This window comes from Indicator indicator, chromosome 11, assembly GCF_027791375.1.
Source record: "Indicator indicator isolate 239-I01 chromosome 11, UM_Iind_1.1, whole genome shotgun sequence".
Taxonomy (NCBI): Eukaryota; Metazoa; Chordata; class Aves; order Piciformes; family Indicatoridae; genus Indicator; species Indicator indicator.
This window is the reverse complement of record NC_072020.1, coordinates 16,339,003-16,355,343: the sequence shown is the minus strand read 5'-3', so window position 1 is coordinate 16,355,343 and position 16,341 is coordinate 16,339,003. Positions and strand designations below refer to the sequence as shown.

Below are 16,341 nucleotides of genomic sequence, written 5' to 3'. Positions count from 1 at the left end.
CCACGTGTGTGTGCTGTCTGTGGCTGAAGAGTCTCCCCGTTTGCCATGTTCCCTGCTCTCTCCTCAACAGGATGTTTCTTACTGCAGTCACACAGATATTAATGCTTTTTTTTTTTTTTTTGCTCTCCATCTGACTCTCTTGCAGCACACTGATTTGTGTCAGTACATGGACAAACACCCTGGAGGGCTTCACCCAGAGAACGTGAAGGTAAGAGCCCAGAAGCGCAGGCGTTAGGGCTGCTGCGTGTGAAGTGTCACCTCGGGTGGGCCATGGGAACTGATGGTGAGCTGAAGGGAGGGTGCTTGGCACAGCAGCCATGGGTTACAAGAGTGTTTCAAGTCATTTCTAATGTGAGCATCTTCCAGAGTCTGCTGTCCTTACTGGAAGGAATTTCTTCCTTGCAGACTGGAGAGCTGGAAGAAATTCTTGGCAGTGAGGGTGGGGAGACACTGAACAGGCTGCCCGGGGAGGCTGTGGATACTCCCTCCCTGGAGGTGTTTCAGAAACATGTGGCCATGGCACTTGGGGACGTGGTTTAGTGGCCATGGTGGTGTTGGGTTGATGGCTGGACTGGATGTCCTTAGAGGGCTTTTCCAACCCAAACAATTCCAGGGTTCTATGATTCAGGATCAGATCCTCCCTCATCTCTCAGCTCCCTGCTTTGGATGAAGCATTTCCAGAGCTGATCTCACTTGTAAACCCTATTTTTTCCCCTCTGAGGTATCTGCTCAGAATCATCCCAGAGGATGGAGGAGGGAGTTTATTAGCAGGATGTAATGGAAGACCTGATCCAGTTACTTCCTGGGAAGCCAGCCAAGTGATTTGAGTATCAAAGGGGAGCCAGTCAGAGCTGCAGAGTGTGCAGAGATCCCCCTGATGCTGTCTGTTACACCCGTCTTGCACTTTGGCACCAGTCTCAGTGTTCTACCTTGGAAGCATTTCAGTCATCACTCCTCACACTGGGAGCTTTACTCCAGTCTTTAATTTCCTGAAATTGAGAAGTTCATGGAGAAAAAAAAAAGCAATCTCTCCTTGCTGGAAATGTTAGGGAGCTTTTGTGATTCAAGAAAGGACAATGTTTGCAAAAGAGCACTGAATTAGGGGTTTGAGCAGTAACTGATGGTTGTTGTACACCAGTGGCTGTGGAATGCAGACTGGGTAATTTCTGTGGTGTTTCACTGGACCTGTTGGCTTCCACAACTCCCTGAAAGCAGGCTGGAATGAAGTGGGGGTTGGTCTTGTCTCCCAGCTGACAAATGATAGGAGGAGAGGAAGTTGCTTCAGGTTGCACCAGGGCAGGGTTAGGTTGGAGATGAGGGAAAATTTGTTTGCTGCAAGAGTGGTCAGGGATTGGCACAGGCTGCCCAGGGAGGTGGTAGAGTCCCCATCCCTGGAGGTGTTCCAGAAACGTGTGGCCATGGCACCTGGGGTCATGGTTTAGTGGCCATGGTGGTTTTGGGATGGATGATCTTGGAGGGCTTTTCCAACCTTGGTGACTCTGATTCTGTGAAGTATCCTGGTGACAGAAATGTGGTTAGGTACCTGCAGTGTCTGTATCAGAAGGACCATGGACAGAAGCAGCTGTGTCTCTCCAGGGATTCTCCAAATACTCCGTTGTACACAACTTGGGGAGCTGCCAAGCCTGGAGAGCTACCATTTGTTGCTAACTGAGCATGCTGTGTACTGTGTGAGAATTAGAGAGAAGAGAAGAGGCCATTAGCTCACAAGTCCCTGTTTCTAGGCACCACCTCATCTTCTCTGTGGTTTTCAAGGCATCTTTCTGGTTTCCCCATAGTGAAGGCAATCACTGGATCCTGAAGATGTGGCCCCAGAGGAGGCTGTTTCTGCTGGAGGCTACAGCTGCTGCCTTGCCCTGCTTCGAGCTATGAGTTGCTCCCTAGGTGTATACCTGGCTGTACACCTCAGTGTGTACCACGGCACAGAGGGGTACAGAACTTGCTGCTTCTCTCCCTGTGCTGTTCCTCCTGCGCTGACCTACTGAGATCTGTTCTCCTGGCTTGCTTTCCTACAGCTGTTGGTGCCTTTAGAGATAGCTCACACTTCCTGAACTAGCAGCTGAAACATCTGGATTGCTTCCTGCAGCAGGAACTCTACTGCTTCTGCTGGGTCATGGCAGCAGCTGACCTCAGCAGTGATTTGATTTTTTAATGATGATCTTCATCCTCTTGTGTTCCTGTCTGCCTCGTGCAGGGCTCCTTCCAGTGGCCTTTTGACTTATCTTCTTGGTTCTCCTGAAACTTTATTTGCAGCTGGCCAGAAACAGTTTTGTAAATTCATATTCCAATTCTAAAGTATTTTTCAGTCCATTTCACCATGCCCTGTGAAGAAGCAGCTCTCCTTAACTGCCTTTAACCTCTGCAATATCATCTTTAATTTAACTGCCTCTGTTACCTATCTCCTTACCTCCCAGGAATGGAAGCAAATCCATATCTGGTGCTTTTCTTTTGCAGCTGAGTCCATTTTCTGTGGCTCCTGTCACTGGAGGATCCAGTGGCTGCAAGCACAGGCTTGCATCTGTCATGCCTGTGTTGCTTGTTTGCCTTTCTGCCTCAGCAATGAATCTGTGCAGGGAAGCCAATTTGCTCTTTAATTAGTGCTGCTGAACGGAAATAGCTGCAGCCCTTGGGGAAAGCATCCTTGCTTAGGTTTTGTCCTGCCTTTTCTCTCTGCTTGCAGTGTTGGAGGTAAACAGTGATTTGTGTGAGCAGCTGACTGCAAAAGCCACCCCCGACAAACCAGGAATACCTTTGCTTCTGAGCCCTGCTCCTCAGTCTGAATGACAGTAGGGCTGTCAACCAGACAGGAATTGTCTCTTGTCCCTTGATTCCTCTCCAAATCTTCCCTTCAGGCAGCACAGAAGGCTGCTGTGTCTGCTGTGACCAGAGGGAGGGGGGGGCTTCCAGTCTGTTCTTATTCACAGAGTCACAGAATGGTTTGGGTGGAAAAGCCCAAACAAGTTGTGTCAGGGGAGGGTTAGGTTGGAGATGAGGAAAAATTTCTTTGCTGCCAGAGTGGTCAGGAATTGGTACAGGCTGCCCAGGGAGGTGGTGGAGTCCCCATCCTTGGAGGTATTCCAGAAACATGTGGCCATGGCACTTGGGGCCATGGTTTAGGGGCCATGGTGGTCTTGGGTTGATGGCTGGACTGGATGATCTTAGAGGCCTTTTCCAGCCTTAATGATTCTGTGACTGTATGGCTGGAACCCATGCTAAGGGAGTGTCTCTATACCCAGTTAATTAACACACCTTCCTCATTGCTAATGGCTGTCGTGGTGCCAGAAGGGACAAAAATTATTACAAGAGCTTCAAAGAGGCTAGAAATTAGCAAATGGACCCTTGGCCATCTCTTCCCTCTGGTGGCAGAGTCTGTCTGTGTGCTTTTCTGTGGTGACAGCCTGTGCTGCGAGAGCCAGGGGCTGTGTCTGTGACATCGGCTCGGGTCAGCCTCCCGTGCCATGCATGCAGGAGCAAGTCACAACCCTTCAGATGTGGGGTTTGGAGTGGATTGGACAATCCTTTGGGAGACAACTCAGCTGGTTGCCAGCAGGTCAGACAGGAGGACTGTTACTGAGATAAAGCTTGCTGTGGTCGTGACTGTCACAGCAGTCCAGCTGGCCAACCAGTCGTTTGTTCAGGTAGGATCCCGTGTTCCTGGGCATGCAAATTCATCTCTGCCTAGCACTTTGTTCCTGGGGTTTCTTCTTCTGACCATTGAAGCAAGGGCGGCTACAAAACTTTGACCTATGAAGTTTCCTATGTCCCCAGGACATCTTTAGAATTGAACAGTTGGGTTTTTATCTTATGTCACTATAATTAGGATTTATTATTAGGTGTTATCCTGGTTGGGAGGAGGGAAAAGAAGAGCAAACCAGCAGTGATCAAGGAAATTCTGCTTGATGAGCTTTTGAGGTGCCAGCAGAAGTGACATGGAGACATTCTCAGTGTGGCAACACCTCTGACCAGCTGGGGTTTTCTTCTCTTCATGGTTTGATACAAGGAGGTCTAAAATTCAAACCATCTCCTGGAGCCAGATGTAACTGAGACTTGTGTTGGGTTGTGTTTACTGCCCAGTCCCAGAGGGGATCTGCTCAGTGCTCAGTAAGAACTAAAGGGTGGGAGGGCAAGAGGATAGGGCTGGGCTCTGTGCCCAGTGAGAGGACAAGGAGCAGTGGGCACAAACTGGATTGCAGGAGGTGTCACTTGAGCTTAAGGAGGAAATTCTTAGGTGTGAGGGTGCTGGAGCCCTGGAGCAGGCTGCCCAGAGGTTGTGGAGACTTTCTAAGCCTCACACTCTGAGAAACAGAGAAACATGGAATTGTTTGAGTTGGAAAAGGCCTCTAAGATCATCCAGTCCAACCAGCAATCCAACACCACCATGGCCACTAAACCATGGCCCCAGGTGCCATGGCCATGCATTTCTTGAACACCTCCACCCTAACCCCACCCTGGTGCAACTTGAGGCCACTTCCTCTCCTCTTACCACCTGATCCTAAGGAGAAGAGTCCAACCCCCAGCTGGCTCCAGCCTCCTCTCAGGGAGCTGTAGAGAGCAATGAGATCTCCCTCAGCCTCCTCTTCTCCAGACTGAACACCCCCAGGTCCCTCAGCTGCTCCTCACCAGCCCCACCAGACCCTTCCCCAGCTTCTTTGCCCTTCTCTGGACCTGTTCCAGCCCCTCAAGGTCCTTCTTAGAGTGATGATTTGTAGAGTCCAGCTGAGAGTACAAACTTACATGGTGGGGGCTGGGTTAGGTTCCGCTTGAAATTTTTCCTATTTTGAAGGAAAAAATACAACTTTGAACAACAAAAATCGTACTTTAAATTAAAAAAATCCTACTTGGAAGGAATGAAATACTTCTTTGAAGGAATAAAATCCTGTTTTGAAGGAAAAAAATCCTACTTTGTAGAAATAAGTCCTACTTTTAAGGAATAAATTCCTATTTTGAGGGCACAAATCCTATTTTGAAGAAATAAAATCCTATTTGGAAAGGACAAAATCCTGCTTTGAAGGAAAAAGAAATCGAATTTTGAAGGAGAAAATCCTAGTTTGAAGGAATAAAATCCTGCTTTGAAAGAAAAACCCCTCCCCTCCTTTCCTCTTGCTGTGGCTCCCTGGCATTAGTGTTCTGCCATTAATTTCCTCTTTGTTTTAGTTGCAGTGTCCCCTCCCCGTGCTGCTGTTCCCTGTAATTAGAGGTGACACACAGCTGTCCCCAGGCCACCTCCTCATCTCCAGGGCCACGTGGGTGACTGCAGCATACCGAGGGCTGGGCAGGAAAGGAGCCTGCTGCAGACACCTTGTGTTGGTGCTGTGCTGTGTAGGGCAGGGCCTGCGTGCTGGGCCGGGAACCCCCCCAGCACAAGGGGGTTGGGTGGAAATCAGGTTGTGTTGAGTCTGGGTGGGATGAAGGAGAGTTTGGGAGGACTCCTGGCACGCAGCCTGTGGGTGGTGGAGCAGATGAGCTGTGGCTGTGTGCACTGAACACTGACAGAGGTGCCTGCTGTCTGTCCCCTCTCTTGCAGCTGCTGCTGTTCCAGTTGCTGCGCGGCCTCTCCTACATCCACCAGCGCTACATCCTGCACAGGGACCTGAAACCACAGAACCTCCTCATCAGCGACACCGGAGAGCTGAAGCTGGCAGACTTCGGTAGGCAAGCAGTCAGCTACCAGGCTCTGCTGATCCTGGAGGGGTGTCAGGCAGATGGATCCAGTCATTTCCCATCCCGCCACCCAGCTCTGTCCCAGCCAAGAAGGCCAATGGCATCCTGGGCTGTATCAGGAATAGTGTGGCCAGCAGGACTAGGGAAGTCATTCTGCCCCTTTACTCAGCTCTGGTTAGGCCACACCTTGAGTACTGTGTCCAGTTCTGGGCCCCTCAGCTCAAGAAAGATGTTGAGATGCTGGAACATGTCTAGAGAAGGGCAACAAAGCTGGTGAGGGGTCTGGAGCACAGCCCTGTGAGGAGCAGCTGGGGGTGTTTAGCCTGGAGAAGAGGAGGCTCAGGACAGATCTTACTGCTCTCTACAGCTCCATGGAGGGAGGTTGTAGCCAGTTGGGAGTTGGTCACTTCTCCCAGGCAACTATTGGCAGAACAAGAGGACACAGTCTCAAGCTGTGCAGGGGGAAGTTTAGGTTTGATCTTAGAAGGAAGTTCTTCACAGACAGAGATATTGGCCGTTGGAATGTGCTGCCCAGGGAGGTGGTGGGGTCAGTGTCCCTGGAAGTGTTTGAGAAGAGACTGGAGGAGGCACTTAGTCTATGGTCTAGTTGATTAGTTAGGGTTGGGTGATTGGTTGGACTTGATGATCTTGGAGGTCTCTTCCAACCTGGCTGATTCTGTGATTCTGTGAGATAATTGCAGGATTCTCTCCTGAGCCAAGGCAGTGATGGTGGTCAACAAAGTGCTTGATGAAAAGGGAGCAGGTGGAAAGCAAAGCCACTGCATTTCTGCCAGGGAGGGGAATCCTCAGAGAATTTCATTTTATTGGCTGTGGGACCACCAAATTAGAATGGCAGAACCTCAGAATGAGTTGCGTTGGGGGGGACCTTCAAGATCACCCAGTTCCAACCCCCTGCCGTGGGCAGAGACACCTCCCATTAGTCCAACTTGCTCAAGGCATCATCCATCCTGGCCTTGAACACCTCAGGATGCCCAGGGAATCCACAACCTCCCTGGACAGCGTGTTCCAGTGCCTCAGTCTTGCTATTGTCCAGACCTGCACTGACAGGGCTTGTCAGAGGAAAGGGAAATTGTCCTGCTCTACTCACTGGAAAGTGACTGTAAGAATGTAAACTTCAAAAAAGGCCAGAAGGTGAAAATTCAGTAGTGGAGTCCCCATCCCTGGAGGCGTTCTGGAAAGATGTGGCCATGGCACTTGGGGCCGTGGTTTAGTGGCCATGAGGGTGTTGGTTGCTGGTTGGCCTGGATGATCTTAGAAGCCTTTTCCAACCCAAAGAGTTCTGTGATTCTGTGACCTTTCTTCTGTGGTTTTAGGGACTGTGGGACTTTCTCTCTTTCCTGTGGGTCAGCTTCTCAGCTTCTGCTTCTAGCAGAACACGTGAAGCAAGCTGAAAATGTGGCTTTTGTAAACTGCCTTTGGTTTTTAAGACTGTTGCCCACCACAGGCTCCACATTTCAGGCAGCAGCAGTAATCAGAGAGCCTTATGTGCTAATTGGCCATTTCACTGCTAATGTAGGATTTTTTTTTGTCTTTTAATTGCATTACTGCAATTAACAGCTCAGTGTGGATTTGCTGTGCTGGAGAGCAGCACTGGATTTGGACACAGGTGGCAAGAGCAGGGTTGGGATTGTAAGGCACTTGGAGAAATGGTGTCAGAAATGGCTGCTTTCCATATGCTTTCTCTTGGTGCTTTTCAACTCTTGGAAGGTGCCAGAAGCCTTCTAAAGCTGTGCTTGTCTTAGTCTTCGGAAGTGGAGGCTGAGGGCAGACCTCATCGACCTCTACAACTACCTCAAAGGAGGTTGGAGCCAGGTGGGGGTTGGTCTCTTCTCACATGCACCAAGTGACAGGAGAACAAGAAACTGCCTCAAGCTGTGGGAGGGGAGGAACCCTTCCTGGAAAGGGTTCTCAGGCACGGGCACAGGCTGCCCAGGTTGGTGGTGGAGTCACTGTCCCTGGAGGTGTTTAAAAGCTGCATGGATGTGGTGCTGAGGGACGTGGGTTAGTGGCAGTGGCTGAGCAGCAGTGAGCTGTTGGTTGTGAGCTCTGGGTGAGCTGTGGGACTTGGTGATCTGAAAGGTCTCTGCCAGCCTCCACAGTTCTGTGATTCTATGGTTCTTAAACAGAAAGGCATTTCCCTGTGAGCTGTCATCTGCTTGCGCCCTCGGGCCCTGAGGGGAGATGAAATATCTCCATATTTCATTGTTTTAAAGCTGGGGTTTCTTTCTGGGCTTCATGACCTCATAAAATTGCAAAACCAGATAGGCTCCATTTCTCTTCTGAGAAACAGGATGAAAAATCAGGAGGGATGAGGTTAAAGTCTGAGGGGCCATGACCCCTTTCACTGGAGCCCAGCCCTGTACTCTTTCAGCTCTGGGTTACCAGAGCCCTTCTCCCACCTTTTCTGCACAACAGGCTCCTCTGAAGGAAGGTGTGAAATGCAACCCTGGTTCTCTTCATGTCTTTCCTCCCATCAATGCCTAATTTGCAGTGAGGTGCTTGGAAGGGGAGTCTCTTTGGGTTGTGCAGTTGATCAGTGATGTGAGGAGCAGGCTGGAGATGAGAGCAAGGCTTGTTTTGCTTTCAAAATGCATTCAAAGCAGGGCAGATCCTACCCAGAAATCAGCTTCTGTCAGAGGCACTCTGACTGCTGGCACAAGAAATGCACGACCCTAGAGCAAAGGCCTTCTAGTCTCCCAGGACCAGACCTTCAGCTGATGGCTTCAGGAGTTTACAAAGAATCAGCAGCAGGGCTGAAGTTGTTCGCTGGGCTCCAGATTTATTTAATCTGCTGGCTGTGGGACATCAAATCCTCCACAGCAGGCTGTAATGAGTGGTGGTTCTTGAATAAACAAGGTGAGAAAAGGCTGCTGATGCCTGAGGTGGACTCCAGGAGTGGCTGTGGGCCTATGTTTTTCCTGTAGCAGGGCTCCCAGACGCGGATCCTGCTCCGTGGGGAGTGTCTTTGTTCAGGTGCTGCCTGCTTTGCTTTCCTCCTCTTTGTGCTGGAGCTGCCAGGAAATGAAACAGTGGTGGGAAGGCTCAGCAGGCAAATGAAAAGGGAGAGCAGAGAGCCTTTGTCAAATTAAAAATGGATGAGCTGTGAAAAATGGCTTTCTTCAGGAGACAGAATAAGGGAGACCACATCTGGAGTAATTGTTGCTATCAGCAGTCCTTGATCTCCAGTCCTGCCGTTGTTTCTCAGCGGAAATTAAAGTGTATTAGGAATTCTCTTAAGGAAATGAAGTGCCAGAATGATTCCTGAGCCTGTGCTGGGAATTTGGCTGCCAAGGATTTGTTTATTGTCCCCTTGTACATATCACAGGATCATCAGATCCTGTGGGCTGGAAAAGCCCTTTCAGACCACCCAGTCCAACCATTCTCTGACTCTGCCAAGGCTGGGGCTAAGCCATGGCCCTCAGCACCACATCTCTGCCTCTTGGAAGCAAGGAGGAAATCTTTTACTATGAGGGTGGTGGAACACTGGAACAGGTTGCCCAGGGAGGTGGTGGAAGCTTTATTCCTGGAAACATTCAAGGTCAGGCTTGATGGGGCTCTGAGCAACCTGATCTAGTTGGGGATGTCCCTGCTGAGTGCAGAGTTGGGGCTAGATGACCTCTGGAGGTCCTGTCCTGCTCTGAGGTTCGCTCTGTGTGTTGCATACAGGGCATGGCAGGGTGCCCTGAGCTGCTGCTGAATTGATGAGTTAGAATGAAGCCATGGTTCATGGCTGCTGCTGTGCAAGCCTTGCAGGCTGTGATGCATCCAGCACCTTCTTCATTCAAGTGTGGACAGAGATGGTCAGAGCACGAAGTGCTGGAGAGCATTCCCCAGTGCTTGTTCTCCCCAGAACTGCACACACCTTCTGTGTGAAGCTCTGACACAGCTTCACTTCTACTGGCTGGGCTCTCTGCTTGGCTGCAGCAGGACAGCTGTTGGCCTTTTGTCTTTGGGAAGGCACAGGAACTGGAGGGGAGTTGGCTGGTGGTAGGAACCCCTTCCTCTACCTTCCCACACTAGAAAAGTGCTCAGGCAGCAAGAAGTAAACATTGTGTGCTCATCTGGGCATCTCTGCATGGACCTTTTGGCTTTTCTGCACACTGGCCGTTCAGGGGTTGAAGTTTGGATGATCCCTCCTGAGCTCTGCCTGTTCCAGACGGGGCTGTCACTCTTCCTGTGGTGTAGCCATGGAAACAGACAGGGAGCCCTTCAAGAAAGTGATGGAACATGCTGGGCTAATTACTCCAGCCCTTCAGTTCTCTGTCACTTGAAGGATGTGGTTAAATGAATTTTGCATGAGTAAGCACATCTGGATGTGCAAAGGGTAGCAAATAAGGGAGCAAATTTTCTTGCAGAAGGATATCTGAAAAAACCCACCCTGGTAGCTGTCATCTAGAGGCACCTGGAGCATCCAAACAAGAACTGCAGGAGCTTGGTAGAGCTCCATGTCTGTATCCAAAGCATTCTTTCTAAACTCTTCAAATCATCACTCCAAGAAGGACATTGAGGGGCTGGAGCAGGTCCAGAGAAAGGGCAAGGAAGCTGGGGAAGGCTCTGGAGAAGAGGGCTGGTGAGGAGCAGCTGAGGGACCTGGGGGTGTTTAGTGCATAGAAGAGGAGGCTGAGGGGAGACCTCATTGCTGTCTACAGCTCCCTGAGAGGAGGCTGGAGCCAGGTGGGGGCTGGGCTCTTCTCTCTAGGAAAAAGTGAGAGGAGGAGAGGAAACGGCCTGAAATTGTGCCAGGGAGGGTTAGGTTGGATATGAAGAAAAATTTCTTTGCTGCCAGAGTGGTCAGGGATTGGTATAGGCTGTCCAGGGAGGTGGCAGCGTCCCCATCCCTGGAGGTGCTCCTGAAACATGTGGCCATGGCTGGCACTGGGGCCATGGTTTAGTGGCCATGGTGGTGTTGGGCTGACTTGTGGAACTGATGATCTAAGGGGGCTTTTCCAGGCTCAGGGGTTCTATGACTCTGCTTTAAGTGATGTCATTGGTTGGGTAGCTCTTTGTTTAGACAGCCCAGAAGACCACCCCAGCAGCACACTCTTCTGATTCTCATGACTCATGCATGTCCAGTGTTCCTAGAGAGGGAGAGGAGGGTGACAGGCCAGGGACTGGGACTGTTTGGAAAATATGTTCGCAGGCCTGTGATGGGAACAGTCACCACAGCCCTGAAACATTTTACCATTCCCTGAAGGAGCCAGGCTGCTGTAGGAGAACTGTTGAAAGAATGTCATCTCTGTTGCTGCTGTTAGCATGTGAGGGGCTCTCCCAGAACCTTTCCAGGTGGATATGGGATAGGTGATGGTTGGACAGGAAACAGAATTCCTGACAAGCTTAAACCAAAATGGTTGTCAGCAGGGTATCTGTAATGGATTCGAGGTTTCATGGAATCATGGAATGTTTTGGTTGGAAAAGCCCTTCAGGACCACCCAGCCCAACCCTTCTCTCACTCTGCCAAGGCTGGGGCTAAACCATGGCCCTCAACAGCACGTCTCTGCCTCTGCAAACACCTCCAGGGGTGGACATTCAGCCACCTCCCTGGCAGCCTGCTGCAGGCTGTGAGAGCCCTGCAAGGCTGTGCCCCCACACAGCCTGGGTCTCTGCTTGGGCTCCACCATTTCTCTGTCCCTGTCCTGCAGGTCTCGCAAGAGCTAAATCAGTGCCCAGCCACACCTATTCCAACGAAGTGGTGACCCTGTGGTACAGGCCTCCAGATGTCCTTCTGGGATCCACAGAGTATTCTACCTGCCTTGACATGTGGTAAGTGTAGAACCCTTGCAGGAGACTCCTTGTAGGAGCTTGGGCTCTGGTTTTATTTTGTTTTTTGTTTTGGTTTGTTTGTTTGTTGGTTTTTTTTCTGGGGTTGCGTAGGGTCTGGAGAACAGGGCTGGTGAGCAGCAGCTGAGGGACCCGGGGGTGTTTAGTGTGGAGAAGAGGAGGCTGAGGGGAGACCTCATTGGTCTCTGAAAGGAGGCTGGACCCAGGTTGGGGCTGGGCTCTTCTGCCATGGATCAGGAGATAGAATGGGAGGAAATGGCCTGAAATTGTGCCAGGGGAGGGTTAGGTTGGAGATGATGAAAAATTTCTTTGCTGCAAGAGTGGTCAGGGATTGGTCAGGGGCTGCCCAAAGTTTGACTTGAACTTAAGGAGAAACTTCTTTGGTATTAGGGTGCTGGAGCCCTGAAGCAGGCTGCCCAGAGAGGTTGTGGAGTCTCCTTCTCTGGAGAGATTCCAAACCCTCCTGGACAAAGCAATCCTGAGCAGCCCATTGTAGATGAACCTGCATTAGCAGGAGGGTTGGACTGGATGATCTCCAGAGGTCTCTTCCCACCCCTTCTGTTCCATGATTCTGTGACTGCCAGCATCGGTAGTTTGCTTGCAGGAGGTGTAGCTGCAGGTTAAGGTCACTTCTGCTTCTCTGGCACACCAGGCAGTGGGCTCTGCTGCAGGCTGGGGCTTTGCTTACATACCAGCTTTAGGCAACTAGGCCATAATTACACTGAAACCATCTGGGGGCTTCCCAGAGCAGGAGGAAGCGAGGCGTGGAGAACACAGGCTCCCATCAGCCTCCCAGGTAATTCAGTCACTTGGCAGCCAAAGGCTATTTGCAGCATCAGCATTTGGATGCAGTTGGCATTGTGTCCTCCTGGCAGGCAGCCTGAGCTCTGCTGTGTCCTTAGCCACGGGCTGCACCATGGCAGAACCAGGAGTCACTTCACTAAAGATTCAAATAATGTGGAGGCAGAAGCAGCAGCTGCTCTTTCCAGCTAGCAAAAAAGTCAGACAGAGACTTTCCTGCTTTGCTATAGCCATGATCAATGGCATTCCATGGTGGTTCCCAAAGGGAGGAAGGTGGGGTCCTGCTGAGATGCATCAATCACAGAATGGTTTGAGGTGGGAAAGCCTTATCAACTCATCCATCCCAACCATTCTCTAACTCTGCCGAGGCTGGGGCTAAGCCATGGCCCTCAGCACCACATCTCTGCCTCTGGGAAGCACCTGCAGGGATGGGCATTCAGCCACCTCCCTGAGCAGCCTGTGCCAGGCTGTGAAAATCCTTTCAGTCAAGAAGTTTCTTCTCATGCCCAACCTAAACCTTCTCCGGTGCAACCAGAGGCCATTTCCTGTTGTCCTTTGTTCCCAGGGAGCAGAGCCCAACTCCCACCTGGCTCCAGCCTCCTCTCAGGGAGCTGTAGAGAGCAATGAGGTCTCCCCTCAGCCTCCTCTTCTCGAGACTAAACAACTCCAGGTCCTCAGCTGCTCCTCACCAGACTTGTGTCCAACCTAAACCTCTCCTGGCACATTCCAGTGCCATGCAGTTTCCTGAATTCTACACCTTTTGCAGTGCCAAACCTCTCAGTTTTACCCAACCCCCCCAGCCCTCCAAAGCCAGCTCCCTGGGAAGGATTCCAAGTGTTCAGCCCTGGGCATTGGTGGGAGCAGGTGGCAGAGGCTCAGGCTGGTTTTCCACTCCATTTGCTGGCAGAGGGCATTAGGGGCCTAACTGTAAGCTAAGGCCTCCCATGCAGCTTTTCCTTTTCCTGCCTTCCTTCATCAAACAGCCCCTGGCAGTGACAGTGATGAAGATGTAGGAGCAGTGGTGGTAGCAGGCTGGTGGTGCAGAGCAGTGGCTTTGTGGTGTGCTGCTGACAGCTTGTGATCCAGCATTGCTCTCTGGAGGCATTCTCCTAGCCAACAGTGCACCACAGAGCTCTGACAACCTTTGACAGACCTTTTTCTTCTTCTTTTCCCCACTTGGTGAGGACTTATTAGTGACTAGGAGAGTGGCTTTGCATTGCCTCTGGTGGAGCTGCTCCCAGTCCCTGAGTTTCACCCTCCCTTGGAAGGCCAGGCAAGGAAAGGAGCTTCAAGGGATGAAAGCTTTAGGAATGACTAAACCCCATGGACAGGTATTAGAGAAACACAGGGAAGAAGCCCAGCCCCCCCCACCAGATGCACCTGTTGTGTTTGTTCCTGACAGGAACAATAGCTGCTAGGAAATGAAGCCATTCCCCAGGGTATGAAAGCTCTTTCCATCAGGATTCTGGGAACACACCTGGGCTGCTCACATTAGGAGGTCACCAGGGATGTTTGATTGTGGTGTGCAGCTGGCTTTCACTCTTTGCTAGCAGCTGCTGATTTATTATTTTATCATTATCATTATTTTTTTGCATTTGCTGTTGGTTTGCTTTTTACAAACCCCTTCTTTCACAGAATTCTTTCCTGAATGCAAGCCATGATCTGTCAGCAGAGATTATAGTGCAAGAACCTTCTCTAAATGATGCCTGCCCAAGACATCACCTAAGTTTGGGTGTTTCTCACTATTCAGTCAGGGACAGGCTGGGGAGTCCCCTTCTCAGCTCAAGGATCTGTGTTATCCAGAGGCACAAAACCCAGCCCAGCACTCAGCAAGCTCATTCTAAGGCAGTGCCCCCCTGAGCTGCAAACCCTGCACAACAAGAATGGGCATTTTCCTCAGGCATTCAGCTGCCTTTGCCAGGCCTGCTGCCAGCTGCAGTGCAGGATTAACTCTCTCAGCTGTGCTGTCAGCTCCTGATCTGTGGAAGGCTGTGTGGTGACAGCCATGGTGCCAGGAAAGAAGGAGGACAATGAAAGAGCAACATGGGATGGTATGGCCACATATGGTCTTGTCATGGAGACATCAATAGGGTTAGTCACACTCTTTGTCCTCAGAGGGTAAGCCACCAGTGGGACATGCAATGGCTGTCACTTCTGCTTCACAAGGTTCTAACTGCCACTGGGCAGCTCTCTGAGCAACGTGGCAGCATCTGACTGACTTCTTCAAGTCCGGGAGTTCCTTCCAGTGAGCAGAAAAAAATGGATCAACAGTGAGGGGTTGGAGCAGGTCCAGAGAAGGGCAGCAAAGCTGATGAAGGGCCTGGAGAACAGAACCTTCTTGACTGGAAAGGTTTCAAAGCCTGGCACAGGCTGTCCAGGGAGGTGGCTGAATGCCCAGCCCTGGAGGTGTTTCCAAGAGGCAGAGATGTGGTGCTGAGGGTCATGGTTTAGCCCCAGCCTTGGCAGAGTTAGGGAATGGTTGGGCTGGATGGGCTGAAAGGGCTTTGCCATCCCAAAGCACTCCCTGCTTCTATGGACTGCAGCACAGAGAGTGGACTCTCTGAAACTGAGAGAAGTTTCTGTGCCTCTGTAACTCAAATTTCAATAACCTGTGGACTTCCTGCATCTGAGAAGCACAACAAAGGACGAGACTGCGTTTGCCTCTTTTCTGCGTGAAGAAAACTGAAGAGTTTCTTGTTCCCTCAGCAAAAATGCTTTGAAGAGGAGCCGTGCCCCTTGGCTAGCCACAAGCTGCAGAATTCCTTGTACATTTTAATCTGGACAGTTGTTTTTTCTGAGAGTTTCCTGTGCAGGCCCCTGTGGATGGTCTGCAACCAACCACACACAAACTCTTACAGCTCTGTTGCAACCAAAGCAATGCTCTGATTCTCTGGAAACCAGAAGCTGTGACACCAGGCAGAAGCTTCATCTTCAGGTGGCTGGCAGGCCTCCAGCTCAGAGGCTGTTTGTGTTCCTCTGCTCAGTCATTTTATCAACCTTTGGTTTCTGTGTGAATTGTTTGGTTAAGTTCAGTGCTCTTCCCCTCTCCTCCCAGTTCCTGACTCAGTTCGTGGCTGGGTTACCCAGAGGCCAACAGTCAGATTCTGCTTTCCAAACAGGAATGTTTTCTCCAGCAGCATTGCTTGCAGCTCCTTCTTGGTATTTGGTTGGCCTCTACTTGTGCCAGTCCTGCAGAAATGGACAGTTTGGTAAATGGATGATGTGCAACAACAGAAAATTGGGCAACACCTTCCTGTTGCCTTCAGAGCGTTTCTGTGCTGAGGTTTCTCTGCAGGACATCCCCTTCAGTGATGCCCTGCTTGCAGCAGGAGTCTGCTTTCTGCCTGCAGGGCCAGAACTCAAATCTTCTCTTCTTTAGTCTAAATTCAGCTGGTTTGGTTCTCACCTGGAAGAAATGGCTGCTGACTGAGAGCTTCACTTTTTGCCTTGCCTGTTTGCAGGAGTGTGACTAAGACAAACGATGTCTCTCTATGCCTAATGAAGCTCTAACCAGGCTAGATGATGAATGGCACTTCAGCCACTTCAGCTCAGCTGCTAACCAGCAGAAGCAGATGGAACAGAAATTTTAACCTCTCTTGCATAATCACCTGAGCTACTCTCAAATGTGACCAGATTCATAGAATTGTTCTGTGGCCAGACTGGATGAGGCCTTGAGCAAACTGCTGTAGTGGGAGGTGTCCTTGTCCATGGCAGGGGGTTGGAACTGGATGGTCTTTAAGGTCCCTCCCAACCCAAACCATTCTGTGACTCTGTGTTTATTGTCTTGGAAGGATTTCTATGAGTGCTCAGACTTCTCCAAGGTGAAGAGAGGCTGAGGGGAGACTTGGTGACTCTCTACAGCTCCCTGAAAGGAGGCTGGAGCCAGCTGGGTGTTGGGCTTTTCTCCATAGGAACAAATGATAGGAGGAGAGGAAGTGGCCTCAAGTTGCCCCAGGGGAGATGTAGGTTGGGCATGAGAAGAAACTTCTTGTCTGAAAGGGTTCTCACAGCCTGGCACAGACTGCCCAGGGAGGTGGCTGAATGCCCATCCCTGGAGGTGTT

At 50.7% G+C, this 16,341-nt stretch overlaps 1 protein-coding gene across 3 annotated transcripts in view; it reads left to right on the top strand.

Annotated features, from left to right (window-relative positions):
* The window catches only part of CDK14 (cyclin dependent kinase 14), an 85,703-nt gene that overhangs the window by 48,969 nt on the left and 20,393 nt on the right, over positions 1–16,341 (top strand). For all 3 annotated transcript variants that reach the window (XM_054384798.1, XM_054384797.1, XM_054384799.1), the window contains 3 exons: positions 146–208; positions 5,543–5,666; positions 11,340–11,460. In XM_054384798.1, coding sequence (XP_054240773.1) covers positions 146–208; positions 5,543–5,666; positions 11,340–11,460 — 308 coding nt within the window. The remainder of the gene's footprint in view (positions 1–145; positions 209–5,542; positions 5,667–11,339; positions 11,461–16,341) is intronic.